The sequence below is a fragment of the Myotis lucifugus genome, unplaced genomic scaffold, assembly GCF_000147115.1.
Source record: "Myotis lucifugus unplaced genomic scaffold, Myoluc2.0 scaffold_472, whole genome shotgun sequence".
Lineage (NCBI taxonomy): Eukaryota > Metazoa > Chordata > Mammalia > Chiroptera > Vespertilionidae > Myotis > Myotis lucifugus.
The window spans coordinates 484,492-512,415 of NW_005871520.1; the positions used below are offsets into that span (position 1 = coordinate 484,492).

The window sequence follows — 27,924 nt, forward strand, 5'->3', positions numbered from 1 at the left end:
GCCTTCGCGCCGCGCGTTTGTCAATGAACGTGGCGCCGCTGCCTTGGCCCCGCCTCCCATTCTCTCCCATTGCCCAAGTGTCCGCTAATTAGGCGGAGCCTCCCGGTTGCTCAGCCAATGGAGCGGTGTCTCGGGCCAGAGCCGGCTGCCACCGCTCTGATTGGCTTGGTGAAGCGTGATTGGCATGTTAGCGCCCGCCCCGCCCCCGCCCGGAGGGAGGCTGAGCCCCGGGCGGCGCTGTCCACACGCAGCGGGTCCTGAAAGCGGCTCCGGGGCGGCGCAGTGGCGCACTGTGCGCGCCGAGCAGGCGAGGGCTAGCGCCGGCGGCGGCGGCGGCAGCGCGGGCAAAACCGACAGCGGCTCCATCTCAGCACCAGTAGTCCCGGAGGCCGTGGCGGAGGGGACCTTCCGCTCTCTCCTCTGTCCCTCGCTCCACGCCTGGGGCAGGCGCGGCGGCCGTCCCGGAAGAGGCAACTGAAAGACAGTAGGACGAGACCTCCGAGACAGGGCGGCGGGGCTTCAAGAGTTGGGCGTGAGGCGAGGAGGAGACTGTCGCTGTTGTCCCTTTTCCTGGTCCCAGCGATGGGGGGAAAGCGGGAGCCGCGGGAACTTTGAAGGCAGCGGGTCCCAGGGTATGAGGGCTGCAAGCTCGCCGGGACTCCGGAGTCTCATCCCCAACGTCAGTAGCGGAAACGTCTGCGAACCCCACTGGGCCCCAGCACCGCCAGAGAGGAAGTTCTTTGCAACTTCGTGGGAGACACCGGCGAGCCGGGCAGAGAGAGGCGGAGGCGGCAAGTAGGAGCCCCCGAGACCCAGAGAAGCAGAGAGAGAAGAATCCAGTGAATACCGAGCGGCCGAGGAGACACTCCAGAGGCAGCGAGCCGCGGAACCAGCCTGGCCGCCCACGGGCTTCGCTGCCCCTTGAGTAAAACCAAGTGCCGCGCGTCCCGCAGGCCTCCTCAAAGCCGCTCCTACCGGAGGCCAGGGGCGCCAGCCGTCCCGGAGGCGGGTCCCTACGCCATGCCCCCGAGGCTGCGGGCGCCTTGGCAGCAGCTACCCCGAGCCGGGTCCGGAGCCGCCGCCTGAGCCAGCCCGGGAGGGAAGCCACCAGGAGTTGGTCGCCCCACTTGCAGCCGGAGTGCACTAGCGCGGTTTCCCGCCTCTAGGAGCAGCTCTCGGCGATCTCCCATCTCCGGCCGGGCGGCTCCGAGAGAGGCCCGAGGCCCCAGCAGTGCTTTCTGAGCGCAGCTCGCACAGTGCCTGGCCCGGCGGCGCGGCTCCTTAGCCGCTTTGGGCAGCCCCTTGGCGCCGGGAGGCGGCGGCGTGGGCCGGCCTGCAGTCTGGAGCGCCCCGATGGAAATACACTGTAAGCACGACCCGTTTGCATCCATGCATAGTAAGTAGGCGGCGAGCTCGCTTCTCTCACTCTCCGGCCCGGGGCGGGGTTGGGGGTGCCGGACTACGGGGCAGGCGCTGAGGCCGGTAGGACCCAGGACTTCTGTAGCCGCGCAGTCAAGTTTGCCAAGGGCAGGGCTTTCCAGGCAGGGGATGTGGAACAAAGTGCCTGGTCGCCTGGGCCCGGAGCACCTGGCACCGGGAGTCCCGCCTCCGCCAACGCCTAACGTAGGCAGCGAGCAGCAGCCTTTTCGGCGGCCTTTCGGGGGCCCTGGCAGCGACGTCTCAGAGTGCTGGGAGGATCGTGGCGGGGACCTGGAGAGGGCTCCGGCTGGACTAGCTGGAGGGTACGAAGTTGTAGCGAAAGGTCAGTCCGAGTCCCAGTCAGCGCCCCACACCCAAACCCGGATGGCGCCTTTTTCCACGGTGGGGCTGATCCAAACAGGGCTTGCAGGGGGAGCGGGGCCCCCACCAGTGCCTGTGTGCTGCTAGGCGTGAAGGGAGAGGTGGAGAGATGAGCGGGGACCGCAGGTCCAGAGCTCCAAAGGCGTTCTGGAGTTGAGTGGGATTTGAAAAAATCCACCAAGTAGAGGTCCCTGAGCTGAGCGTCTGCTTAGAAGCCGCCAGTTCATACACAGACCTTTAAAGACACCCTCCAGTCCTCCTCTGCAGGACGCTGGCCTTACGATGACTTCTCCCCTAAAAACATAAATAAAAATGAAGAAGCAGCCAATTAGTCACCATCCAGGCGCCCCGCTTTCTAACGACGCCGAGTGTGTAGGAGACGGGAAGGGTCATTTTGGGCGCGGGCGAGGCGGGTGGCCGGTTGCTTGACCCGCCCGGATCTGCCAGTTCGCCCTTTAGCATAGCCTCCTGTGCGATGCGCTTCTCTCACGGCGAGTTAGCGCCGGATTAGACTCGGGGATTTCAAGGAAATACCAAGTGGAACGAATCGCGTTTCCCCTCTGCGCGCTGCAGAGCTGGGCCAGAGCAAGGCGCCAGGCTTGGGCGGCATCCAGCCGGTGCCCAGCTGGGGTCCCCGCGGGGCCGCAGGTCACAGGGTTGCTCCCTGGCTGGGAGCCCTCCGCAAGCCAGCTTCTCCTCAGCCTCAAATCCTGCTTACCAGCCCTGGGCCCCCTGTTTAACAAAGGCAGCAGAGACCCGGCTGGAGAGAAGGCGAGCTTCCCTGGGCGAATTGGTCCTTTTTCACCCGGAGGGCCGAGCGGCCTGGCAGGCAGAGAAATGCTGATCCGGGCGATAGGGGCTGACTGCCCGCAGGTGTTTCTCTTTGTGTCCATTTCCCGAATCGGAGGTAATCCACCAGAGCCGCGCGGAGGTTTGCGCAGTGAAGCCGCTTTCTCCGGTCCCAGCCCAAACGATTCCTCATCCTCCGGGGCTTGTGCCAAAACAGTTTCCAATCGTGGTGACCCCAGCGCCCCCCGCAGCCCTGTCCTGCGCACACTTGAGCTGGGCTCCGGAGAGGCTCTGATCTCACAGAGTGAGCCAGGAAACAAACGAGTTGGGGTCAATACTCTGCTGGGCAAGCTCTTAGCCAAGGAGAGATTGGGGGACAGAATGGGGAGGGCTGACCCCTGCACTTCTCTCCTTGTGGGGGACGGAGTGGGGGGAGATCAACAGACCCTCACTGCCTCCTTCTATACAGAGGGGCGCCCCAGAGATTTTGCACAAGCCCTTGGAGAGAGAGCGTCAGACCCGGTGATCTTGAGGGTGGAGAAGGCAGCTACTTCCAGATGCTGTTAGCCAACCGCTAATGCTGTGTATCTGTCCCTCCTTGTCCTGGCCTTCATGTGCCCCCTGGAGAGTGCTCCCTCCTCCCATCTTCAACTCCCTGGCAGTACGGTGGGGGCTGGGCCCCAGCCAGCCTAGCTTCCAGGGCCTGCTTGGTTCTGACGTCCAAAGCTCTTTGCTTGCACAATGTGCCCTCCAGGGCCTCAGTTTGTTGGTGATTGGAGGTGGGGAGTGGGGTATGCAGTAGATCCCTTAGAGGTCCCTGGGGTAATAGGGGCTCAGACCAAGTCCCATCTCCTCATCTCCCTTCTTGGCCCTGGTCAGTTTCACGCTCCTACCCTCTTTCTCCCCTCCATCAGAACAGGACAGCTTTGTGTGGGAGAGATGGTGTGCCCATGGGGCAGGGGCAGGCACTGCCTGGAAATGGGCTTCAGAGTTCCCCTGCCCCCACCCCCTATTCCAGGCTCATCACTTTGATCAGCACAACCCTCCCCAGATGTTTCCCTCCCTCAGGTATGCTTACCAGTTATAAAGCACTTTTACTTGAGATTTGTCTAAACCTTTAGTTACACCCATTTTATGGAGTATGATATTGAGGCCAGAGAGACAAAAGCACTGATAGGAAGTTCACATGGGTAAACCTGGAGCTGGTTCTTGGGTCTTCAAGGATTTACAGAAGAGGAGGGTGAGGGGCTTAGGTTCCAGAAAGAGGAGAGTGGAATGTCTGGGTGGGTACACACATGTGCAAGGTGCTGTGTCTGGTTGAACTATTTCTGTATCTATGGCCTGACTGTCGGTGTGTGTCAGCATCTGTCTGTCATTTAAGAGTCCATTAATGAAATTTCACCCCTGCTCTTCCCTGTGTTCCTGTTGGCATGTTTGTGTGTCCCTTCATTCATTCTCTCAGGGACCACTAAGAGAAATTTCAATGTCTCTAAGTCCTGGAGTTTAATCTGTGACTGTGTCCGTAGAGACCCTCTCTCTAAGACCCTATGCCCAGTCTAGGGTGTAGACAGGGCCTCGTGGGCAGCATGCTCTTATCTGGGCCGGAGGAGCATCTGTGGGGGCTGGCCCTTCCAGACCAGAGCCACAAAGGCCCCAGGGGCATCTGCAATTCAACCATCCCGCCCCCCCCCGTGGGGGCAGGGCTGCCAGTCCTGTGGGGGCAGGGCTGTTTCCCTTGTATCTGTGTCTGTTTCCTGGTCTTTGCCTTGAGTTGGTTCCATCTATCTTTGTGTCAGTCTTTCTGTAAATTCTACTTGGCCCTGAAAAGAGTAGCTGAGTCTGTGTCTGCCTCCAGCACCCTCTATGGGATGAACTCTCACCCAGCTGGAGTCCACAGGAAGTAGAGGCTGGACTTGTGTTCTGTCAGGAGATGCAGGGCTGGACCTAGGGTTCCAGAAAACAAAGCCCCCCACCCCCCCTCCACAGAAGTCCCCTGCCCTTTACTGGGGAATCTGTCCTCCATTTTTTCTTCTGGTCTCCTTGCTTCCCTCTGTGCATCATACTCACCTGTCTTTTCTTCACCTGTTTTGGCTAATCCATTCCATTTTCTCCTCCTCTGCCTTCCTAACTTGAGGCTTCCTTTCCAATCTCTCGTTTCTTGCTGTCTGTTCCCACTCTTTGCACCCTTTCCCTCCATACCTCACTTCTCCTCTTTTCTTTCCCCATCATGCCTCCCCTCTCTCAGGCATCTAGTTTTATTTCTTTCTAATCTCAGGGTAAGTGGGAGACATTACCTTCTCAGATCACAGTTGTAAATCATCTCCCTACCACCCTTGAAATGCTCTATAGCAGGGGTGGGGAATCTTTTATTCTGCCAAGGGCCATTTGGATATTTATAACATCATTGGCGGGCCATACAGAATTATCAACTTAAAAATTAGCCTGCTGTATTTGGGCAAACATTTAATTAATTCACCCCTAAAGCCTTAGCAGGACCAAACCAAATGATTTCTCTGGCCTTATACGGCCCTGGGGGTGGACCTTCCTCACCCCTGCTTTATTGGATAAGACTATGAAAGAGGCAGAGAGAGCTAAGTGAGTTTGGGGTCCTTTCCAGGGGGATCCCAGGTTACCCTGGGTCTGGTCAGCTGTGGACATGTGGATCCGACTCTGGAAAAGTATTGGTAACCTAGATTTGTGGTCAGGAGTAGAGGGCTTGCTGTCACTTAGAGTGTCCATGATACAAGGGGTCCCCAAAGCTCACAAATGTCTTACAGAACCGCTCTTGAACTGCTCTGAAGGTTGGCATTGTGTTTTGGGCAGAAAGTTTAAATTGCCAGTGGTATAGGGAACAGGCTATTGCAGATGGGCTACAATGCCTGGACTGACAGGTTATCTTAAAAGTGTGCTGAGGGCTTTTAGCTTCCTTTTTTTGTCCTTTCAGATGAGCTTGTACCAATTTTGAATTTACTTTCTTCTTAAATCCAACCTGTTCTTGAAAGATCCATACAACCTTTTTTATTAGATGCTCCCAACCCCAGAACAAAGCTTTCTTAAGACCCTTGACCAGGGGTGGCTACAGTCTTTCGATTTTAGATGAACTAAGCAATCATATTCCTAACTGCAATGTCCTGTTTGAGATGGTTTCTCCTTTTCTTGTGTCTGGAGTGCTTTAGAACAATCAAAACCAACTAAAGTTCATTTCGAAAATCAGAGGGAAATTCAGCTTAGAACTAGAATTAAGTACTGTTGTTATCTATAAAAATTGTGTTTTCCCTTGAAATCAGCCTGAGGTTGGAAATTTGGGCAAATATTCAATTCAGACTCTCCTGAGAAACTTCAGTGAATTGGTTTGGCATTTAAAAAAATAGGTTATGTTATGGATTCCTTTCCCCCGTCCATTTCAGATATTGTTCATGAAACTGAATAGTATTTGAGTGCTGGGGAGGAGGTGGAGAGCTGAGACTGAGGTGGCTATTTTATGTTTTAGAGTTGCGGGGTGTGTGTGTGTGTGTGTGTGTGTGTGTGTCCTCCAAGATGCCGTGGCTTCCCTGGTATAGCCCAGTCCCAGGCAAGTCTCAGTTTAGTTTATTCCCCCTCCTGGCCTCTGAGCTGCCAGCAGCATTGGTAAATGCTTGGACTTAGCTTTTGGCTCCAGTGATGTCAGTGGCTGATTAATAACTACAAGATCAATATTGTTGCTACCCCCTGTGTTTACTGGGTTGGCGCTTCAGTTACTTCTATCCTTGTTTCCCTCCAGATGTAAGGAAGCTTAATGGGGTGGGGGAGATACTTTCCCAGACGCTACATAAAATTTGTCCCAGAGCCTCTGTAAAACCTGGGTTGAGAAGCCGTCTTTATTTCCCCTGAACCAACCCATAGCTGCTTGTCAATTGCAAAACACTCCAAAAATTTTTAGGGAAACTTCTTCATAGCAAATCCTAGTGCAATAGGGTGAAATAAATGTGATCCTCCAATCCATTTCTTTTGTGTGCTCTGCGAGGGTACAGTGGTCGACCTGCACATCAGCCTCATCTTTTTTGTTTGCTTATTTCCCCCTCAGTTTTATTGGGTATGTAATTAAAGGAAGTGTTTTTATCAAGGCAGTGGCTGGGTTTTGTCTCAGCACCGTGCAGATACTATTTTTAAAAAGTACGTAACCCTTAATCAGATTGTTGATTTAAAAAAAAAATTCCCACCCCCGAAATCTAGGTTTATTGAGGTAGTCCCTTTCACTTTTGAAGATATTTGTTAAAAGGAAGAGTTTTATTTTTTAAAATGTCTTTAAATTTGATGTATTTTAAAATATATTTTCTCCTGAGGCTTTTGCTTAGACCTCAGTATCATGTATGTAATAAGGTGTGTCCCTAGTATAGACTGAGGTCTTCACATATTCCATTGTTAAAAAAAGAATTGCACAGAAAATGCTAGTAACTAAAGGAAGCATAGTATGGAGATGCTCGCCCTCATTAGCCCAATTGACTGGCTGAAGATTGACAAAGGCTAAGGTTATTTTTACAAAGCAATGTGAGGTATTAATGTAGTCTGCATGATCAGACTCCAGGCTCAAGATGTCCAGCCTGCAGCCATTTCTGATCTGAGGGGCTCTGAATGTTCCCGACAGGCCTTCCCCTTCTATGTGACTGGTTCTAACCACCCATTCCCTCGCTTTCTGTTTCTCATCTGTTTCAGGACATGGAGGAGTGAATCAGCTTGGGGGAGTTTTTGTGAATGGAAGGCCACTCCCGGATGTAGTCCGCCAAAGGATAGTGGAACTTGCTCATCAAGGTGTCAGGCCCTGCGACATCTCCAGGCAGCTTCGGGTCAGCCATGGTTGTGTCAGCAAAATCCTTGGCAGGTAAAGGCAGGAGCTCCAGGTTTCCCTTGATTTTTAAAATAATCACCTAAAACATGACCCAGCCACTGTCCAGTGTGGCAGGGTCACAGTGAGAATCATTGTGGCATTTCACCCACACGCACAGCACTTTAGAGTTTGCAAAGCCCTTTCGAGGCCTCTCAGTTCAAACTAGTCCTGGAAAACCCCAGTGACATGGGGGTAGAGGGACTCAGTCAGGAGGGATGGCCTGTTTTCTGAAAGCCTGGTAAATTATTCCAAACGACCCAAGAGTAAGAGGTTCTTGGGAACTTCCCCTGCGCATTTTAGGTGAGCTCAGGACCTGGGCAGGGCTGGGTGGAAAATCCACAAGTTAAAATCACCAAAATGACCAGAGTTCAGTTTTTCATTTTAATGTTTTCAAAAACACAGTCCATTCTGACAAAGTCATCTGTCATTTTCAGTTGTGGACTATCATCAACCTCATGTTGGGCTGCAGTATTTTTCTTCTATGTTTTGTTTCTTTCATAGCGACAGGCATCTTAAGTATATATTAAATTAGAGGAGGAAAAACAACAACAACAAAAAACCCAAACAGACACCAACTCTCAAGTCTGACATTTGAAAGTTGCCACTTGACCCAGCGATTTGCTGCAAGCAAAATACTAACAATGCTGATTCTCCCAGAGGGCGGTGCAGCCTTTAGCGTTCTTCGTGTTGATTTTCTGTGGTGAGCGAGACAGCACCATCCAGGGAAGCAGTTTCGAAAGGAGGAAACAAACCGAGAGAGGCAAAGTGACTGGCCCAGATCTAACCAGCCAGTCAGTACCCAGGCTGGGAAGAGAGCATAGGGTTCCCAGATCACGGGCATCTCACCATTCCCCCAAACCAAAGCCACAGGTTTGTTGCCAGCCACGTGAAGTTAGAGGTTTGCCCTGGCAACTAGGAGCAGTCTCCGGTGATAGCTGTTCAGTGCTCTCATAGGATTTCTCTCCCTGGGCCAGAGAACAACCTTTGTCCTGCAGCTTGCATGATGGTTTGAGAACAGATGCCTGGATAGGAAATAAATATTTTGAAGGATGTCAGTGACATTGTGACTTTTTGCTTGCCCTTTCCCTTCTACTTGCTGGAATTTAAAAAATTCTTTCAAATGAAAGGGGAAGGACAGTTGCTAACCTTGGGGGGCCTTGCTGGAGACCAAGAGGAAGTTTTAGGCCAGAGGTCTGGAAGGAAGCCCCTTTAGGGACCTTGATCCCCGGGTTTATTCCTCATTCGCCTGCCCATCTCGGGTCACCTCAGCCGCAGACGCTGTGGGCATCACTCCTGTTTAGCACTCAGTAGCAAACGAGCACCAGGCAGAGTTCAAGGAGGAAGACAGGACGTCAACCACGGTGTTCTTATTAGAAGGTGGTTTTCCTGACTAGCGGATGAGAGTGAGAGTAGAAGAAAATAGAGGAGAGGAGATCAGAGAAAAGAGAAAGAGAAAAAACAAAACAAACCCCCAAACCAAGCGAAAAGAGAATGATTAATTTAAAAAAGAGAAACAGAAAGAGAAATGAAGACAAAAATAGGAGAAAGACCGGAAATATTTTAGATTATCTCAGCATCAGACTCCGAGTGCCGAATGGATCTTAGCTATCTTCTTGGGAAGCCTCCTCATTGCACGGAGGGAGAGAGAGAGAGAGAAAGAAGGCCCTTCCTTTGTTTTTTTGCTGAGACATCTTTGCTGAGCCGACATTTTGCTGGCTATTTGAAATCTTCTCAGGGCAAGATGCTGAGCCCTTCTGAGAGGGGACATCTTGATGCCGGGTCCTCATGTTCTGGTGCCCGGGAGGGCTCCAGATCTCCCCCCGAGACTGAAGGGGACAGGGACCTTCCCAGGCTCAGCTGGCAGCCTTTCTCGACCCAGAATAGATTTGTCACTAGGTAGAGTGGCACTCGGAAGTTACGCGCCGCTCCGGTGCCTGGCCGTTTAAGTTGTCAACAATAAATTGGAATTTCATAGCTCATTATTTTCATAACTAAGAACCACAGTGGACAAAATGTCACTCTAATTAGAACTGCCTTTTAAGAAACAAGTTCAGCCCTAAAACAGTGTGACTGGGAATTTCTGAACGAGGGCTGTTCCGTCCACTGACTTATTTATTTATTTTTTTGGTCACTAAAGGATTTGATGGGCGCGCACCGGGTGACAGATTGTAAAGAGCGTGTGCTGTGTGGTGGCCGTGGTTTTCGGAGGCGGCATGGCAAGGCTGGCAGAGGCCCCCGTCATCTCGGGAAGGTGGCCGTCTGCCAGGCGTGTGGGCATTCAGTCCGCAGAGCTCCAGCTCCAGCTCCAGAGGGGCTTGAGAGGCACAGCCTGATGGCATGTGAGGCCCCTTTAAATCCACTCTGAAAGCCTGGCTGTTGTCTTCTTTCACTAGAGCCTGCCTGGGAGGCTCAGGTCACTGGGAATTGGGTCGTATGTTACATAGCAATAAACACTCAAAGGATTCTAATCCACTGCACGTGCTGTTACGTTTTGCAAAGTTTTTTCTTAACCATTCTGCATTTCTGCCTTCACAACAGCCCTGCGAGGCAGGCAGGGCAAACATCCTCTCCTTATATACACATGGGATGACTGAGGCCCTGAGAGTCTAAGTGAGCTGGCCCAGGTCACACAGCAAGTTAGGGTCAGAGCCGCTGACCAGCATCTACACCCCTTTGCTCCCAAACTAATGCTCCTTGCACTGAACGACACTGTGTGCTGTTGGCGCTGCTCATCTGTTGCGTGTAAGCTAAAGGAATGCCCGGGGGACTGTTTTGCTGAGATGAAAGGGCAGTATTTAGTCCGAGTCCTCACTTGACACAGCTGCTGGTTGGGGTTTCCGGGAGTGTCAGGTTTGCCTCCTAAGTGTCTGGCTTATGTGTCAGTCAAAAGGAAGACAGAGACTTCTCATGTCAAGAGCATAGCCTCCTATGGTTGGCACTGCTCAGGTGGGATGGGCGGACAGCCTGAGCTCTGCCACCCCAGCCATGCAGACAGGACAAGCGCTGGGGGTGGGGGGAGCTTCATCCTGCCCCTTTTCAGAGTTACTGCCTGGATATTGCAGCTCCATTTAACTAACATATATTGAGTACCCAGCACAGGGTTGTCCGTGTGTCTATAATCCTTGCCCCACGAGGGTGACTATTGAGTGTCTGAGTGAATGAAAGAAAAAAAATGCACGTTAAAATTCCTGGTAAACAGTAAAGCTTTCTGCAATTGCAAGGGATTATTATTACTATCACTATTCTTTAAATTTTTACAAGCAAAGCAGCAGTTTGCTCTAGTGGGAGGAACTCCAGATTCAAAGTCAGGTTTAAAAGGTGGGGCTGCCCCTAACTTCCAGAAGGAAATTTGACAAGTCACTTAGTCTTCTGATCATGGGTTTCCTTTCTATAAGTCCCTACTGGCCTCTTTGGATTGGTGAGAGGATCAAGATAATTCAAGGAAGAGCTCTGTAAACCGTAGAGCACTGTGTCTAAATAATAACTTATTGTGTTGATATTAACACATGATTTTCTATTGTAAAATTGAAAGGATAATTGGAGGCTGCAGCAATTGCCGTGTGCCTTGATTTAGGGACTTCTCTAGACTTCCGGCAAAAGCGTATTTTTCTTCACTATTTCTAAAAACATGTTTGTGACTAATAACAATTTTTCAGCAGTTACAAAGAGAGGGAGGACAGGTTGAGTTTTGCCTTACGGTCCAAATTTGTACATGAGTCACTCTCCTGAGAGAAAAATAGAATTTCCACTTCCACATCACTGCTCCCAAATGATCTCATCTGTTTCTAGAATATTCACTGACCTGGCCCCCACCAGACTTCCCCAGGCTGAGCATCTCAACCTCTCTTTAAATGTAACCAGCCATTATTCTGGGTAACTTTTCCTACCCATCCCATGAGCGGATCACCTCTTTCCTTTACCAATTATAAACTGCTGATAGGTTTGAAAGTTACCAATCATTTCTAAAATGTCTTTCTGTTTCAAAAGAAATTTCAACTGCGAGGTAGTCTCCTTTGCAAGAGGAAGTCAAGAATTCCTCTGCACATGCTGAGAGAGACATCCAGCGAAGCTCAGATTCAGAAAAGGAATCAAGTCGTTTTTCCCTCTGAAATGATCTTTCACGGCGCTCTTCTCCCTGGTCTCGGTTTTACTGTAAAACCCTGACATCCTATTTGCGTTAACGAGGAAGAGCTGATAGCATGGAAATGCCCTTAGAAGCAGCGATTTACCGCAGGGGAGGTCCTGGGAAGAGCTGCCGTGAGTGACTCGGGGCTGGTTTTTTGATCGCTTGGGTTTTGACTTCCAGTTTCAGAGAATTCTGGAATCCAGCACTCCCTTTAAGTTTACACCAGGGTTATTGTTTGATTGTTTCTTATGGAAAAGTTAAGTTGTGTTTTAGGGGACAGTTTTACAGAAGGCAGATGAATCTGCTAGGCCAGTGATGACGAACCTTTTGAGCTCGGCGTGTCAGCATTTTGAAAAACCCTAACTTAACTCTGGTGCCGTGTCACATATAGAAATTTTTTGATATTTGCAACCATAGTAAAACAAAGACTTATATTTTTGATATTTATTATATATATTTAAATGCCATTTAACAAAGAAAAATCAACCAAAAAAATGAGTTCGCGTGTCACCTCTGACACGCGTGTCATAGGTTCGCCATCACTGTGCTAGGGGATGAGAGAGCTGGCAAATTAAAGGTACAAACCAACTTTCTGGGGAAATTGTAGCTCAGGAGGCTGGGCCATGATCCAGTGGGTCTTGTGTGACCATGAGCAAGCCGTTTAACCTCTATGGATCTCTGTTTTAGACCTGTAGATGGGGACTTCTTCATGTATTCATTCATTCACTCAAAACATTTATGTGCTTTAGAACTGCTGTGGGGATCAAATGGGAAAACTGACTTGAAAGAGTTCTGTAAACTGTAAAATGGTAGATCAATATAAATGAATAAATGAATGTGTAGTGTCTTGACCAACAGAAATATAATGTGAGTCACGTATGAAATTTAAAATTTTCTAATAACACATTAAAAAAGAAAAGGAAAACAGGTACAATGAATTTCAATTATATATATATAATCTCAACATATAGCCAATATAAAAATTATTAATGAGATATTTTAAATTCTTTTGGTACTAAGTTTTGAAAATCTGGTGTGTGTTAAGTTTACAGTATGTACCAGTTCATGTATCAGTTCAAATGAGCCACATTTTAAATATTCAGAAGCCACATGCGGCTAGTGGCTACTTGATTGGGCAGCGCGCAGATCTGTATGTTCCCTCGACAGAGTAGCCTATTATTTTGTTGTCAAAATCCATGTTGCTGGTTCCTCATGGCTAAGCTCCTTTCTCCTTGGTCCCAGGTATTATGAGACGGGGAGCATCAAGCCTGGAGTAATTGGAGGATCCAAACCAAAGGTTGCCACGCCCAAAGTGGTGGAAAAAATTGCCGAGTATAAACGCCAAAATCCCACCATGTTTGCCTGGGAGATCAGGGACCGGCTGCTGGCGGAACGAGTGTGTGATAATGACACGGTGCCCAGCGTCAGCTCCATCAACAGGTGAGAGGCTGCTGCCTGTGGGGCTCGGGATCTGGGTGGAGTGGGGGGATCCTGGAGGCTCTGTGGGTGCCTTTTCAGGAGATCTGGTCTCCCCGTTCACCAAGGCTCCTTAGGGGAATTGGACAGGAGGACTGCTTGTGGGGCCAGGCGGGTCTCTCTATTGCCCTTCTCTTCTCTCCAAAGTGGGCAGGAGTTCTAGCCCCAGGGAGAGTTGGCCATGCCAACACCGTGGCTGCTTGAGAGTCTTCTGACTCTAGAGCAGTGGTTCTCAACCTTCCTAATGCCGCGACCCTTTAATACAGTTCCTCGTGTTGTGGTGACCCCCAACCATAAAATTATTTTCGTTGCTACTTCATAACTGTAATTTTGCTACTGTTATGAATTGTACTGTAAATATCTGACATGCAGGATGTATTTTCATTGTGACAAATTGAACATAATTAAAGCATAGTGATTAATCACAAAAACAATATGTAATTATATATGTGTTTTCCGATGGTCTTAGGCGAACCCTGTGAAAGGGTCATTCGATCCCCAAAGGGGTCGCGACCCACAGGTTGAGAACCGCTGCTCTAGAGTGATTTGCATCACTCGCTATACCCCACTCTGTGTGTGGAGCACTTAACAGTGAATTGTCCTGGTTAGGCCTTCAAATGTCACTTCTTCACAAGCCAGGCTCCAGGTCTTAGCACTGGCCCATCTCAGACCGTCCCAGGAAGGAAAGCCCTGCCTTCAGCTGGGGCAGAAGTTGAGCCATTGAGTGTGGGGAACAGAGCCCTGACTTGGGGTTGGGAGATTCAGCTCCTTGTCTCAGGTCTGCCGCAAACACAAAGTGTGACCTTGGCAGAGAGCCCCTCCTGTCGCTGGGCCCAGGGCCTTGGTGGTTCAATGTGGGTCTGTGATCTCCAAGAGAAATGTTCGGGATGCTAAGATGCTGTGGAGTTAGGGAGTTGCCTTCTCCCCGGCTGCCCCAAATCTTACCCATGGACATGAAGAGCCAGAGAAATACCGTGAGTGCCAGGCTCGGGATCTTCCTAGGAGCCACCAGGGCTCCTTCTCCTCTCCAGTCTAATCCAGGGTACAGCTAGCAGAGCTCTCAGAGCTTTAAAAATAAATTCCTGAAAGCAGGTTTTCCATTGTGGATGGTGCAGTCTCAACTCCACTTAAACCCACAGAGTCAGGGATGAAGTTGCGAGATGAACAGAAATGACTCTTCTATAAACTCCACCAAGAAAAGAGAAACCAGCGGACTGAAAACTTGAGCAGTTCCCATTTCTTCAAGGTCATACCGTACTCTTGTCAGTGCAGAGCCTAAGGACCGGGGCTAAGGAACTCCTCCCACCCACCAGAAAGAGTGGTCATACTAGAATGTCTCTGAGATTCCCTCAGGTCCCGACAGTCATTCCTTTCACAGTGACTCAGAATCACTGTGTGAATATGTGCTAATGTTTTGAGTCCTGTTATTTCATAAACCGTTAGCCTGTTTTTCTTTTCTCAGTAAACCTTTACCTTGGGCCTGACCTCGTGCAAGGTGCTGAGAAGAGAGAGGGGGAATTAGTCTCTTAGTCTCTGTCCCAGAGGGGCTCCTCGTCCAGGCTGGGATTCTGGCATGCACATAGAAGTCTAGACAGCCCGAATTATGACAGCTATTGTGGTGGGCTCGGGAGGAATAACTCCTGTTCTTTTTCTGGATTACGAGGGGCTCCAATGTGCCTTGTGAATCCCCTGCTGTTGGCTTGTTGCAGGATTTCCATGACACAAGCAGCATGATGTTTTGTCCAGGTCTCCAAAAGCCCTAACGTGGAGTGGGGCACATGCTGCCTAGAGCAGTGAGGGAGCAGTCAGCTTGCTCTGCAGAGGAGCCTCCACCAAACCCGTGGTCAGGGTTGGGGGCCCACAGATTTCCCAGTGTAGGGTATACATGGAATTGGCGGATCAAAAAATAACTTTAGGTTGCTTGTGAGGGTCCCAAACTCTAACACCTAATGGGCCAGACAGATAAAGTAAGGAATGAAGCAGGGCAGGCATAAGACGATAGGGAAAGGTTGGGTCTGTGGCCAACTAGACAGGACAAGCCCGATAGAAGGGGCAGTTGCTTCTCAGCAGAACGTGAGCCCAGTGTTTGCCAGACTTTTTCCATTCTTAGAGAGAAGCTGGAAACTAGGACTTGGTGTGTGCGTGTATGTATGTATACTTGTATATACGAACTCTCTATTTTTAAATGGTGGTAACTAATTTCCATGAAAAAAAAATGCCTTGCAGGACAAGCATGACTTATTTAGGGCTCCAGCTTCTATCCTCTGGAACACAAGGATGAAAACGGTTTTGTGATGAATTTGTTTGAATGTCTTTTAGACATAGGTAACCAGTGCTCCAAACCAGTCAGTGTGAACTTCATGAACGCTCCCCGCCCCATTTACAGTAAAGAACGAAGGTTGCCCTATTAAAGTAAAAAAGTGAGATATTTGAAAGAAACGTACGAAATAGAGAACCGTGATCACAGATGTGGAGGAAGCTAATAGGGGGTACTTGAATGAGTGTCGAGGGGAATTGTGGATCAGCTGGTGCTTTGGGCCTAGAGCTGTGCTGTGCGGGAGTTGGGGGTGGGACCCTGACTGCTGGTTGCTGGGGCCATGGCTAGCCCAGGGGCCTCCTGGGTATCCTAATCCGGTGACCTGGCTGGCTGTGCTTCTAAGGTGCTTTCACATCTATGGTCTCCTATAGGCCCCTAAACCTAACTCTATCCTGTGACAGGTACGGAAACCCGGGACCAGATGGGGAGTGCAGAGGAACAGTGATTTTGAGATAGAGAAGGAAGTAGGGCCTGGGTCCCCTGATAGTATGAGGCGGGTTGGTCTCTTTCCACCGCTGCCCTGTAGGACTCTGCCAGTGACAGAACTGAGGATCCCTGAGAAGAGAGGCAAGGAGTAGAACAGTCATTCCCTCTGCATTTCTGAGCCTGGCAGCCTGCATGTTTTGCTGCCTGTCTGCAGGCTTCCTCTGTGGTCCATGGCCTTCTCCTGTGCTCCTCCATGGGGGGCTCCTCTCCGGGACCCCTCTTTGGTTCCTCACCACATTCTTCAGTGAGAGCTCTTTGGTATCTTTAACAACTGACCCTGCAATGCAAACCAACTAAGTGTGGGGCAGTCTCATGTCGCTGCCTGCCGTTCCCCCTCCCCCAAGAAAGCCTGAGCCATCCCAGCATAGTTTTCTGTAGGAAAGCAAAGCTCCCACTGCATTCCAATAGATGCAGCTTCTAAATAACTGTCTTGCAAGTGTCATTGTGTGAAAGGGTGCACAGTGTCCTCTCCCAGCCCCTGCCTCTCTTGGAGGCACTTCTCCCTATTCCCATACCTCAGTCAGGGAGGGAGTGGTGGCTGGATTTGTAGCTGTTCTGGTGGCCACAGGGTCATCTTTACTGTCCCCCCTCTAGAAGTGTGTGCTTTCCCTCTGTCTTCTGGGGGACCAGCCTGGGAAATGGTGACTGGCATGGGGTTAAACAGCACTGCACTAGTTCTGCTAGGCTTGTGGGAGATTTCCTGGGACACAAACCATCATGTTGAAGGGGCTTCTGCAGGACGAATACATGCTGGGCTGCTGCATAGTCTGCACGATGGAGTCTTAGACTCCAGCCTCAGTGTCAGGTGGAGGTGACTGTCCCAGAGCTGGCCCAAACGTTGGGAGAAATGGAGGCTTCCTTCTTCTATATCAGTCCCGTGGCTCTAGATCAGGGCCAAGTGGAGTGGCATTCCCAGTTTAGAGGGGCAGCTCCATGAGCACCAACTGGTTGTTGCCTTGTGGGGTCAGAATTGCCAGGTGTTCTATTTTTTTTTCCAAGGGAAGCTAGAAATCCATTTATTTATGTAAGAGCTCCTTACTTACTACTAATTCAAATACAAATAAATATATGGTGTAAGCCAAACACAAATGGTCCAGTGATGGATGTGGCCTGAAGATGACAGTTTGTAAAGTCTGCTCTTAATCCTAACTTGGGAATCAAGCCTTTGAGACTGTTTACCCACTTCTTCTTCTTCTATTTTTTTTAAATCCTCACCTGAGAATATGTTTTCATTGATTTTTAGAGAGTGAGGAAGGGTGGCAGAGAGAGAGAGAGAAACATGGATAGGTTGCCTATGTATGCACCCCGACTGGGAATTAAACCCGCAACCTTTTGGTGTACAGGATGACGCTCCAACCAACTGAGCCACCGGGCCGGGGTACCCACTCCCTCTTTCTCCTTCACATCAGTCACAGGCTTGAGTGTCACCTGTGGGCCCTCTCCCAACTTGGCCCAATGAACCCTTGATCAGTGCTGTAGACGTGGGTATCTCTTCAGCCATATCTCCCCATTTCATTTTTAAAGGCGTCATGACTTTCTCTTTCAATGTCATTGTGTATGCGGATGGTGATGAGAAGACCTAGCCTTTCAGAAGAGTGGGGGTGATGTTGAAATGGTATCCTTACAAATGCCTGTAATAGCTAAAGTTCCTTGGGCTTTTAATCCTCAGATTCTAAATGGATTTTGACTCCAGATAGGTTTTATGCCTCATACAGCAAGTATTTTGCAGAGGAACCACTTCCTTTGAATGTAACTAAAAAAAAAGTGTGCAGGCATGGGAGCTGACTTGCTGTGTGATCCTGGGGGAGTCACTTGAGCACTCTGGACTTCAGTTTCCTCACTCAGAGAAACCAGCTGATTGCTGAGCTCCCTTCTCTGTTGGGCCATCTAGGAGTTCATATGGCGCTCAGGACCAGGCTCATGCTCAGCCAGTAAAGGCTGTGCCTTCCAGTGTGAGCTGCCAAGTAGCCCTCACTGTCTCTTATTTAGAAAAGTCCTGAGTGTGGCTCTTGCTGTGATAAGTCTTGAGGTTGCTTGTTATATTTTTTAGAGTTGCTATGATTCAATTAGTCTTGTTCTTCCCATTGTTACTTCTTCTCAGTGGGGATGGTGCTCTTTGTTCTTTCCTTGGCAGCTGCTGCAAGCAAATGGGCAAAATTTCTATCCCTGGGGACAGCTTTGGAGGGTTGGTTCCCTACAATTTGGGTCTCACCCATAGAAGACAGCCCTATTGCAGCCTTAAAATTGGGTGTGGGGATGGCCACCTTCTCCTCTCAGCTCCCAAGGGGGGATCCCATGAGTTTTTAAGGTATTTGTGGAAAATATGAACCTTTTAAGGTTGGAGCTGGTCATTAATCTTTATGAAGATACCATTGATAATAACACTTACCATTTATTGAACACTTACTATGCAGGAGCCTCTGCTCTAGGTACTTAATTATTAACTTAATCCTCATAATAACCTTATGACATAGGAATGAATCTTGGTTGGTCCCATTTTATAGATGAAGAAACTGAGGTATAGAGAGGTTAAGTAATTTTCTCAAAGTCATGTAGCTGGCAAATGGCAAGACTGGGATTCAAACTCCAGTCTGGTTCTGGAATCTGTATATTTAATCACTATGATGCAGCTGCCTCTCAAGGATTTATCGCAATTGATAATGTTTTACCAATGATTTATACATATTTTAAAAGAAAAATAAGAAAACCATAATTTTCTTTGCTTTGCCTCTGTACGAATCTAATGGCCAGACACTGCTTTGAAGAGTTCCTTCAATGGGAAATAGTTACAGTATATTTCACCATATATTTGTGTATAGAAAAACTGTATTTACGTCTGGAATACTTATATGTTCCATAGCTATATCTCTTGAGAGAGAGAGAGAAAGAGAGAGAGAGAGAGAGAAGGTGACAGACAAAAATACAAACATTAGATCAGATGCTAGCTTAATTCTGGGGGATCAAAAAGACCACCTGACTCCTAGGTCTTTGTCAATATGCTCCATGTTTGCTTAGTGAAAATAAGTGATTTAAATGTGAGCGAAAACAAAACAAACACTCTGTATTTGAGGCAATACTCATGCTGACTTGTCAAAAAGAAAGCAAAAGGCGATAGAGGTGGCTTGGGCTCCAGAGGGCCTGTGGCTGGGCTGTGGTGTGAACAGAAACGTTCCATCCAGGCTACTATCCGAGGATGCTGAGTGCCCTTGGTTCCCAGCGCTGAGCTGTGAGATCACAGAGGGCGACAGCCCGATGAGGTTAAGTGGAGGCACCTGCCCCTTCTGTCCTTTCTATTTGCACAAGCTGGAGACCCAGTGCAGCTTGAAACGAATTTCTAGAACTAATGGTCTACAACGTGAAAAAGGATTTCCTATAATGTTGAGTAAAAAGATCAGGATACAAAACTGTATACACAATTTAATCCAGATTCTGTTAAGAAAAAAAAGGATATTTCCAAATAAGCATAGAAATACTAGTATAAAGGAAATATACTTGACCCTTAACAATGCAGGAATTATGGGCGATGACCCCTGAACAGTCGAAAATCCACATATAACTTTTGACTCCCTAAAAACTTAACTATAGTTGTCCCTCGGTATACACTGGAGATTGGTTCCAAGACCTCCATGGATACCAACATCCTGAAAGCTCAAGTCCCTTATATAAAACGGTGTAGAACAATGCACATGGTTCACACTTTATATCTGTGGATTCTCAACCACAGATTAAAAATACTGTTTTGGGTGGCAGGGAGAAAAATGGCAGGCATCTATAATACTGTCAACAATAAAAAATAATTAAAAAGGATGTACTGCCCTAGCTGGTTTGGCTCAGTGGATAGAGCATCAGCCTGTGGACTAAGGGTCCCAGGTTTGATTCCAGTCAAGGGCACAGGCCCGAGTTGAGGGCTCGATCCCCAGTAAGGGGGCTGCAGGAGGCAGCTGCTCAATGATTCTCTCTCATCATTGATGTTTCTATCTCTCCTTCTCCCTTCCTCTATGAAATCAATAATAATAAAAAAAAAAGATTAAAAAAACAATATTATATATAAAAAAAGCAAGTACTGTTTTTGATTCAAAGTTGGTTGACTGTGCATGTGAAACCTGGGGATACTGAGGGTCGACTATATTTACTGAAAGAAATTATGTGTAAGTGGACACATGCAGTTCAAACCCGTGTTGTTCAAGAGTCAACTGCACAAGAGTGGGGGTGCACTCAGTGGAGACGGTGCTCTTTGCTCTTTTCCAAAGTGATTTTAGATGTCTCCTTCAAAGCTGTTGGCCAAATAGTCTACAATGAGCACAAAGTCCTTTTATGACCAGGGAAAACTCTAATACATGTTCTTTTAAAAGAGAATAATGGGGCGTTGGAATAGAACTTTCCCAAAGAAGCTGAACTTACTATTATCGCCCACCCTCTCCCAAATGCCAGAGAAGGAACTTGCTTGCAGACCTCAAAGGGACTGTTGGCTTGGCCCTGGTTGACATACGGGGTGTAGGGTTTCATGGAGAAGGTTCTGCAGAAGGACCTCAGAGCTGCCAGGTGGCACTGCTATTATCCCTTTTATACACTGGGCATTTCCATAAGAGAGAGACAGGCAGAGGAGAGAGAGAGAGAGAGAAGGATTCAGTTACTTCAAGTAAGCAAAGAGTGCCCTAGTCTAACTCCGTCACCGTATTGAGACCCGCAATGGAATGGATTTGCCCAGGGTCACTATCAGGTTCCTATTAGAACTAAGGCAAGGTCCCTGGAAAGGCAAGCCAGCCCAGCCCCATGAAGCTTTTTCGTGAAGTTTTTGTAGAATTTCTTAGCAAAGCCAAGCTAAGCCTCTCTTGGCAGCACTTTAACCCTTTCTAGTTTCAGAGCAATTCGTGCATCCCCTTGTGATAGCTGGGGATGTCACTCCTCCCGTGGCCATCCAAGGCGGAGAATCAATAGCTTGAGGGCTTTCAGGGGACAGGGAGGTCCCTTGGACAGTCCCTTCATTCCATAGAAGCGGGGGTGGGGGTGGGGGGCTGAGGTCCAGTGAAGGGAAGAAAGTCCCTAATGTCACTCAGTGACTTTATGGAGCCAGAGCTGCTTCTGAGAAAGGGATGTCTTCCTAATATGAACACATCATCCTGTTCTATACAAGAGGCACTGGAGGCCCAGAGAAGGGTGCAAGTTACTCAAAGACACCCAGGGAAGTAGGGACTGAGTTGGGACTCGTCCATCATTTTTCTAAGCCCCGAACTCCTGACCTGGGTTCATAATCTCCCCTCCCCTCTGCCCCCGCTTGACCTGCGCCCCAGCTTGATGTGGGTTTTCTGGTTGTCGGTGCATAGCTAGTTGAGATCTCTTTTTCTAAGCTGGTAAACAGCCGTTCATTTTTTCCCACTGCCCACAGGATCATCCGGACAAAAGTACAGCAGCCACCCAACCAGCCGGTCCCAGCTTCCAGTCACAGCATTGGTAAGAACTTCAAAATAAAAATTTTAAAAATCGAATGGGCTCCAAATATTCTAAAGAACTTTTAATCATTCTTATGGACAGATAATTCTGCATAAAACACTTCGGCACACGTACTAATGCGCTTTCTTTGTCATTCTCCAAGGGCTGAACCCGGTAAATGAATTTTATAAATACTGCTAAAAGGTTTTGAATTTTACTGATTATTATGATAAATAGCTTTCAGCATGAGACAGAAAATTGAAATCTAAGCCAAAAAAAAAAATCCACTAATGGGGGTCTATAGAATGTCAGATAATTAAAGTAATAAATCAAGAAAGGGGTACTTATTCATAACATTTTCTGCATCATTAGTCAGTAAGTAGTTTTGAATGTGTTTTTTTCCTCTATCAACCAGCCCTTCTACAATTCTTTGTGCACTTGCAGTCTTGAGTGAAGATGTGGCAAAACTTCTCAAACTTTCTCTTTCTCCCTTGCTTCGATCTCATGTACTCTGAGCTGCCAAAGGCTGCCGGTGGAGTTTCTGACACTCACCGGTGAAGTCCGAGAGGGAGTCATGACTTGTAAGAAGGGGAGTCATCTTTCCTACCAGTTGACCTTTGAACAACGTGAGGGTTAGAGGAGGCACCCCCTCTCCCCCTCCCTCTCACACAGTCAAACATCTGAGTGTAACTTTGAACTGCCCCCCCGAAACTTCACTGTCCCTCTATATCTGCAGTGGATTGGTTCCAGGACCCTCCACGGATACCAAAGTCTATGATACTCATGCCCCTTATACAAAATGGCACAGAACAATGCATACAGGAGGCCCTCTGCATCCGCAAACTCCCAACTGCGGATCAAAAGCAGTATTTTCGATCTGAGGTTAGTTGGTAGAATCTGCGGATGCGAAACTAAGGGATGCAGAGGCCTGTCTGTATACTTAATGAAAAAAAAAATCCACGTTTCAGGGGACCTGCACACTTCATACCTGTGCTGCTCAAGGGTCAACTGCACTCAAGAGTTGAGAAGTTCCCCTTGCCCTTCCCTTCTCTGCAACGACTGTGAGAAAAAAATGACATGCGTCTACTTAAGGCATATTCTTTCTCCACTTGGGATAAAGGAGGCCCCCTGGTCAGCTGGGGGAAGGTTATTCTACTGTAAGAAAGTAGGCAACCATTCTGACAGTTCTGGTTGCCACAGTCCTCGTCAACTCCACGTAATCATGCCTCCGATTCTGTACCGTTTCCACACCTTTTCATTCCTTCAATGGAAAACTTGAACTCCCTGTGGTGATGGGGGGCAGGCAGAGACCTGGCTTATAGTTTCCGCTCTGTCGTGGACTCCCCTCGTAAACTGTGTAAAGTCCCTTCACCGTTCGGAGCCTCAGTTTCCCCATTTGTGAACGTAGGGGCACCACCCAGGTGCTCGCTGAGGTCTCTGATCCTCCATGGTTGCCTCTTTGGGGAACGGTAAGGCAGAACTCTTCCCTGCTATGAAATCATTCTTCATTTAATAATCAATTCAAAAAGTGTTTGCTAAGCCCCTGCTGTGCAGAACTTGGCGTTGGAGACTCGTGTTTCAATTCGGAGGCAGGACAGACTTCCCACTCACAAGGGCTCCTCAGTCTAGTGGGGCAATGTAACAAAGAGGAGTTTGCAGAACACTGAGATGAAGCTCAAGAAGAAAGTTCAGGGTGCCGTGGAGCTGGGGCCTAGAGGGTTGAAGAAGGCTCGCGGGGAAGTGTGTGTGGCTGAGATTTCCCTTGGGCGGCTTTTTAATTATTTCAGGTCACTTAGCAATGACTATCACACCGAGAGTAACTGGTAAGACTCTTTCAGCTGTGTTAGAGGAATACTTCTATTTGTAGCTAGCAGAATGCTTTGTTTTGTGTCTGAAATTTTTATGAAAACCATTATTTTATATGTGTGCAGCCCCTTAGAGTTTACAAGCTAAATGAGGGGTGAGGAAAGGGAGGCTTAGAGAGATTAAATAAATAACTAGCCCAAGGTCCCAGTGCCAGTAAGTGGTGGAGCAAGAATTGGAACTTGGGCCTTTTGAGTTTAGTGTAAATCACAAAATATCAGAACTAATCTCGTTGCCTCTGTTAGCAACCTGGTGAGCCCTTGGTTATCTGTGGGTTGTTGTTGTTTAAAGTACCGATGACTTGTGATCTTCCTTCTTCCTCTGTTCTTTGCACCTTAATACAGAAAAGGTTGTGAGATTTGCATAAATCTATTTTGAGTAGCTTGTTCTGTTGAAAGAAAAGAGAAGTTAACGATTTCTACTTCTGTGTCTCCTAAGGAAGAGCTAAAATCAAACTCAAAGGCGAGAAGAAAGGCACCGTTCCCTCTAGGTCTGTAGGAGCAAGGGCTGGCCCTGCTCCAAGGAAAGCAACAAACAGCTTCTCACGCAATCACCACCATTTCTAGTCATTTCCTACACGGCCCAGTCAAAGGCGGCTCTACCTGCCTCCAGCTAGTTATAGCCCAAGGAAATGTGTCTGAGATCGGGTTTGTAGGTTTTAATGAACCAAGAAAGAATTCCCACGGCCCAGAAGTGGAAATTCAGCTGCACAGCTTGAGGGGGGACCCTGACCACTGACGGGCCGGCCTCTCCCTCGGACTCTGAGGCCCGGAGTTCATGTGAACCTTGCACAAAAACCTCCCCTCCCCCATTCTTATCCTGAAGAACTCAGAGATCTGGTTTCAGTCACAAGTCACGGGCCTCTGCCTACATTTCTGGGCAGGGGAAGTGTAGACTTCCCCGCAGTAGACCCATGGCTGAGCCCTGGCGCTACTGCTCACTGGCTGGCTGGGAGCCAGTCACTTCACCTTTGTGAAGCCTCAGTTTCTTCATTTGATAAATGGGGATAAATAATAGCCAGCATCAAATGAGAAGCACTGCATTGTGTGAAGCCTCTTACTGGTTTTCATTACTAATTAGTGAAGAACAGATTACTATAGGGCAGCGGTTCTCAACCTGTGGGTCGCGACCCCTTTGGGGGTCGAGCGACCCTTTCACAGGGGTCGCCTAAGACCATCGGAAAACACATATATAATTACATATTGTTTTTGTGATTAGTCACTATGCTTTAATTATGTTCAATTTGTAACAATGACATTGGGGGTCACCACAACATGAGGAACGGTATTAAAGGGTCGCGGCATTAGGAAGGTTGAGAACCACTGCTATAGGGGTTAAGACTAGTTTCTGGGTTCTAGTCACCACTCTGCCTCTTATTAGCTCTGGGACCTTGGGCAAGTCACTTACTTTCTCTGAGCCTTCGTTCCTTTACCTTTTCAGTGGGATAATCTCGCTTATAAGAGTGTTTGCAGGATTAAATGAGACAATGCCTGGCATAAGAGTAAGTTATCAGAAAATGTTAGTTATTGTCATTATATATATGCCAGTATAACTATATGTTACATATATTACTCTATCAGTATTATGTGATTCATATTAAAATCTATGGAAGGAGAAAAGACAGTGAGGAACTGTAAAAAAGAAGGGATAGCCTGCCATTTGGGATTTTGTTGGCTATGTGTGTGAGGGAGCAGGAATTTGGTCCGCATGGATGGGTGGGTATGTAAACAGGGAGCGAACCCGCCTAATGAGTGAGTCTAGGTCTTTTGCGCACTGGCTGGTGGTAGGCCCCAGCTCCTCTCTTTCTCTTCTCCATCTCCCTGCTTCCTGTATCCTTGGACAGGCTGGCATTTGAGCGAGTGCCCTTCTTACGCTGCCCCTTGTTCCTCTCTACACTGTCAGTCCTCTTCACTGCCCTCCTCCCCTGTCATCCTTCCCAGCAGCAGAGAACCTGGGCTGATGGCCCGAGGGGCGCCCTCCTCACCCAGGTGTGGCCACTGCTCCGGCACACACCCTCTTCCTGTCCCTGCACTTCCTCGTGCTTGCTGGGCAGTCACATCCAGCCCCCTGTAGGTCGAGTGCCCTTGTTTGCGCCCTCTGCCTCTGCTCCCTCTCCTGCCGGGCCCTGACCGCCCTCTCCCTCTGCACAGTGTCCACGGGCTCCGTGACGCAGGTGTCCTCGGTGAGCACAGACTCCGCGGGCTCTTCGTACTCCATCAGCGGCATCCTGGGCATCACGTCCCCCAGCGCCGACACCAACAAGCGTAAGAGAGATGAAGGTAAGAGATGCGGGCACAGCCCTGTCTGGGATGGGCCCGGCGGGATCTGCTCCAGGGCACTCAGTCCGAGGTGGAAGCACAGATGCCCGCTGAGCACCCCCTTACCTGCAGAGCGCCTGAGTCCCCCCACCCAGGCCCAGGCCCTTCCCTGGACATGGAGACATGGGGAGGGGCAGGCGGGGCTGCCTGGGGCTGTGGAATTCTCGCTGGCCTCCCCACATCTTTACCCCTTGAGTGGAGGAAGGTGTGTTTGGCGTGTTTGGCAGAGCCCTGTGAGCTGAGCTTTGAGCCTCTGGGAAGACCTTGCATGTCCACATATGAAGCAGGGTGTGGAGGGTGTGAGGGCGACACGGTGGGTGTCCCCTTTGTGAGGGAGCCTGGAGGAGAGGGAGGGGCTGGGTGTCCTGCAGTGAGAGGGGCACCCATAGGGGTCAGGGGCGGGCTGTGCACACCTCTCTCCAGGGCGGTGATGGTGGGGGCTGAGGAAGTTAATAATCATCTCATCTCTGCCCAGGGCCTGGGAGGAAGGAGTGCAGGGGCCTCCTGGGGATACAAAGAGACAGTCTTCCCACTGGTTTGTCTCAGCCCCTCAGTGCTGCCAGCTGGGCTTCTAGAGCTGCCCCGTCCTGTACACTGGCCCAGCTTAACCCGGCTCCCCTTTTCCCTGGATGGGCTGCCAGCGCCGCTGACATAACGGGTTTGAGAGGAAGAGCGACCCCCTGGGAGTCTGTAAAACCTTAGTCAGGAAAGGAAAAAAAAACAAAAGCGGGCCTTGGTCTAGGACCTGGGAGCAGCGTGACAGAAATCTTGATTCAATTATTCTGTTCCTCGGCACAATTCCCGTTCGCAGCTCCCTGTAAGGGATGTATGTTCTGGCGAGCACACGCCTAAGTACTTAAGATCTGTAACTAGAAAATTGAGTCGGCCCGGCAGTGGATTGGCCTGTGGTCTGCGTGTTCCAGGCATCACGGGAGCTGAGTCTGTGGCTGCTGTTTGGAGCTGTGGGGGTGCTTGGGGATGATTCATGGCTTTGGGAGCCTGCCTCCCCTCTTTCCTGCCCCTGGCACTCAGAGCCGATGTCTTTAACTCAGTGGGTGGCTGTGCCGTGTTATGCAGGAGGCACTGGGCCTACCATCTCTGTTGGTTTATGGGGTTGAAGGTGTCATCTTTTCTCCTGTTGTCACCTGGACTCGGATAAGATGTGCCCAAGCTGGGGCCGGGCTGTGTTTGATGGCGGTGGATGGGCCAACTGGGTGCAGCTCCCTCAGAGGCTGAGAGAGCCAGGCAGAGATTTTTGGAGGAAGAAAAAAATCTAGTTTGATGTTTACCGTCAAACAGACAGGTCCTGATGTGGGGGGATTGTCTTATTGTGTGTGCGGAGAGTTGTAATGGATTCTAGTCTCCGATCAGAGGTCACTGCTTAGCCTTGAAAACTGCTTTAAAGGGTGTAGAATGGCCGGCATTTGGGTGTTGTTAGTGTAGACTGCTCTGTGCTGGTCACATCATTCTTAAGGACTGTGGCCATTTGGGGTATTGGCCGTTAATGGGGATAGTGACAAATTAGGATGTCCAGAGGGGTGTAACCTGGATGGAGGGGGATCCGGAGAACTTCTCAAAGCTCTAGGGATGTTTTGGCACAAAGAAGAGAAGAATGAGCTGAATTGGATTGTTTCCTTCAACATTTGGAGGGCTGACATGGAAGGCAAGAGCAATGAGACTTTGCTGTGTGGCCTCAAAGGCTAGCTATGTGGCAGATGCAGAGATTTCAGCGCAGTAGAAAAAGAACATTGTAAATATGAGAATGGTCTAGGGCAGTGGTTCTCAACCTTCTGGCCTTTTAAATACAGTTCCTCATGTTGTGACCCAACCATAAAATTATTCTCATTGCTACTTCATAACTGTAATGTTGCTACTGTTATGAATCTTCGCGACCCACAGGTTGAGAACTGCTGGTCCAGGGCAAGAAGGGGCTGCCTTAGGAGGTAGTGAGTTTCTTGTCACTAGAACTATGTAAGTAGAGCCTAGGTGGCCACTCACTGGGCTGCCGTACAATAGTATGAGGAATCAGGTGCAGGATTGGATGATCTTTGAGCTCCTCCCAGTTTTGAAATTTATGATTGAGCCCTGATGCCCAGGAAGACTTGGGAGGTGATTCAGTCAGTGCTCTGGGGGCTGAGGGAGAATGATATGATGGTCTTGGAAGCTTATAGGAAGGCCAACCAGCAAACAGGCCCCCTACCCCTGCCCTGCATCAGGGAAAGTGTTATGGCTGAGCAGAGAGGTGGGGCAGAAGTGCCCTTTGCTTCACATCAGCAAGCTGTCTGGAAGGAGCACTGCCTAGTGGTGCTCCCCACTGGCTCTTTTCTCACTCGCTCTGCATCTCCTGGATCTTTTGCATTGATTTCCGGAGAGTTGAAGAAGGCAGAGAATTGCCAGCCCGCATTTTTATAGAGGAAGGAACCTGAAGGCCCAAGGGAGGTTCCTTGGAAGTTGG

The 27,924-nt window shown here is 49.1% G+C and overlaps 1 protein-coding gene across 7 annotated transcripts in view; it reads left to right on the forward strand.

The window, feature by feature from the left end:
* PAX5 (paired box 5) overlaps nt 1–27,924 on the forward strand; it is a 154,916-nt gene that overhangs the window by 5,979 nt on the left and 121,013 nt on the right. For 5 of the 7 annotated variants that reach the window (XM_006103225.3, XM_023744544.1, XM_023744545.1 and 2 more), the window contains exons 2-5: nt 7,282–7,447; nt 12,822–13,019; nt 21,245–21,309; nt 25,302–25,430. In XM_006103225.3, the coding sequence (XP_006103287.1) occupies nt 7,282–7,447; nt 12,822–13,019; nt 21,245–21,309; nt 25,302–25,430 (558 nt within the window). The remainder of the gene's footprint in view (nt 1–7,281; nt 7,448–12,821; nt 13,020–21,244; nt 21,310–25,301; nt 25,431–27,924) is intronic. The other 2 variants (XM_023744546.1, XM_023744549.1) reach the window with 1 other exon arrangement.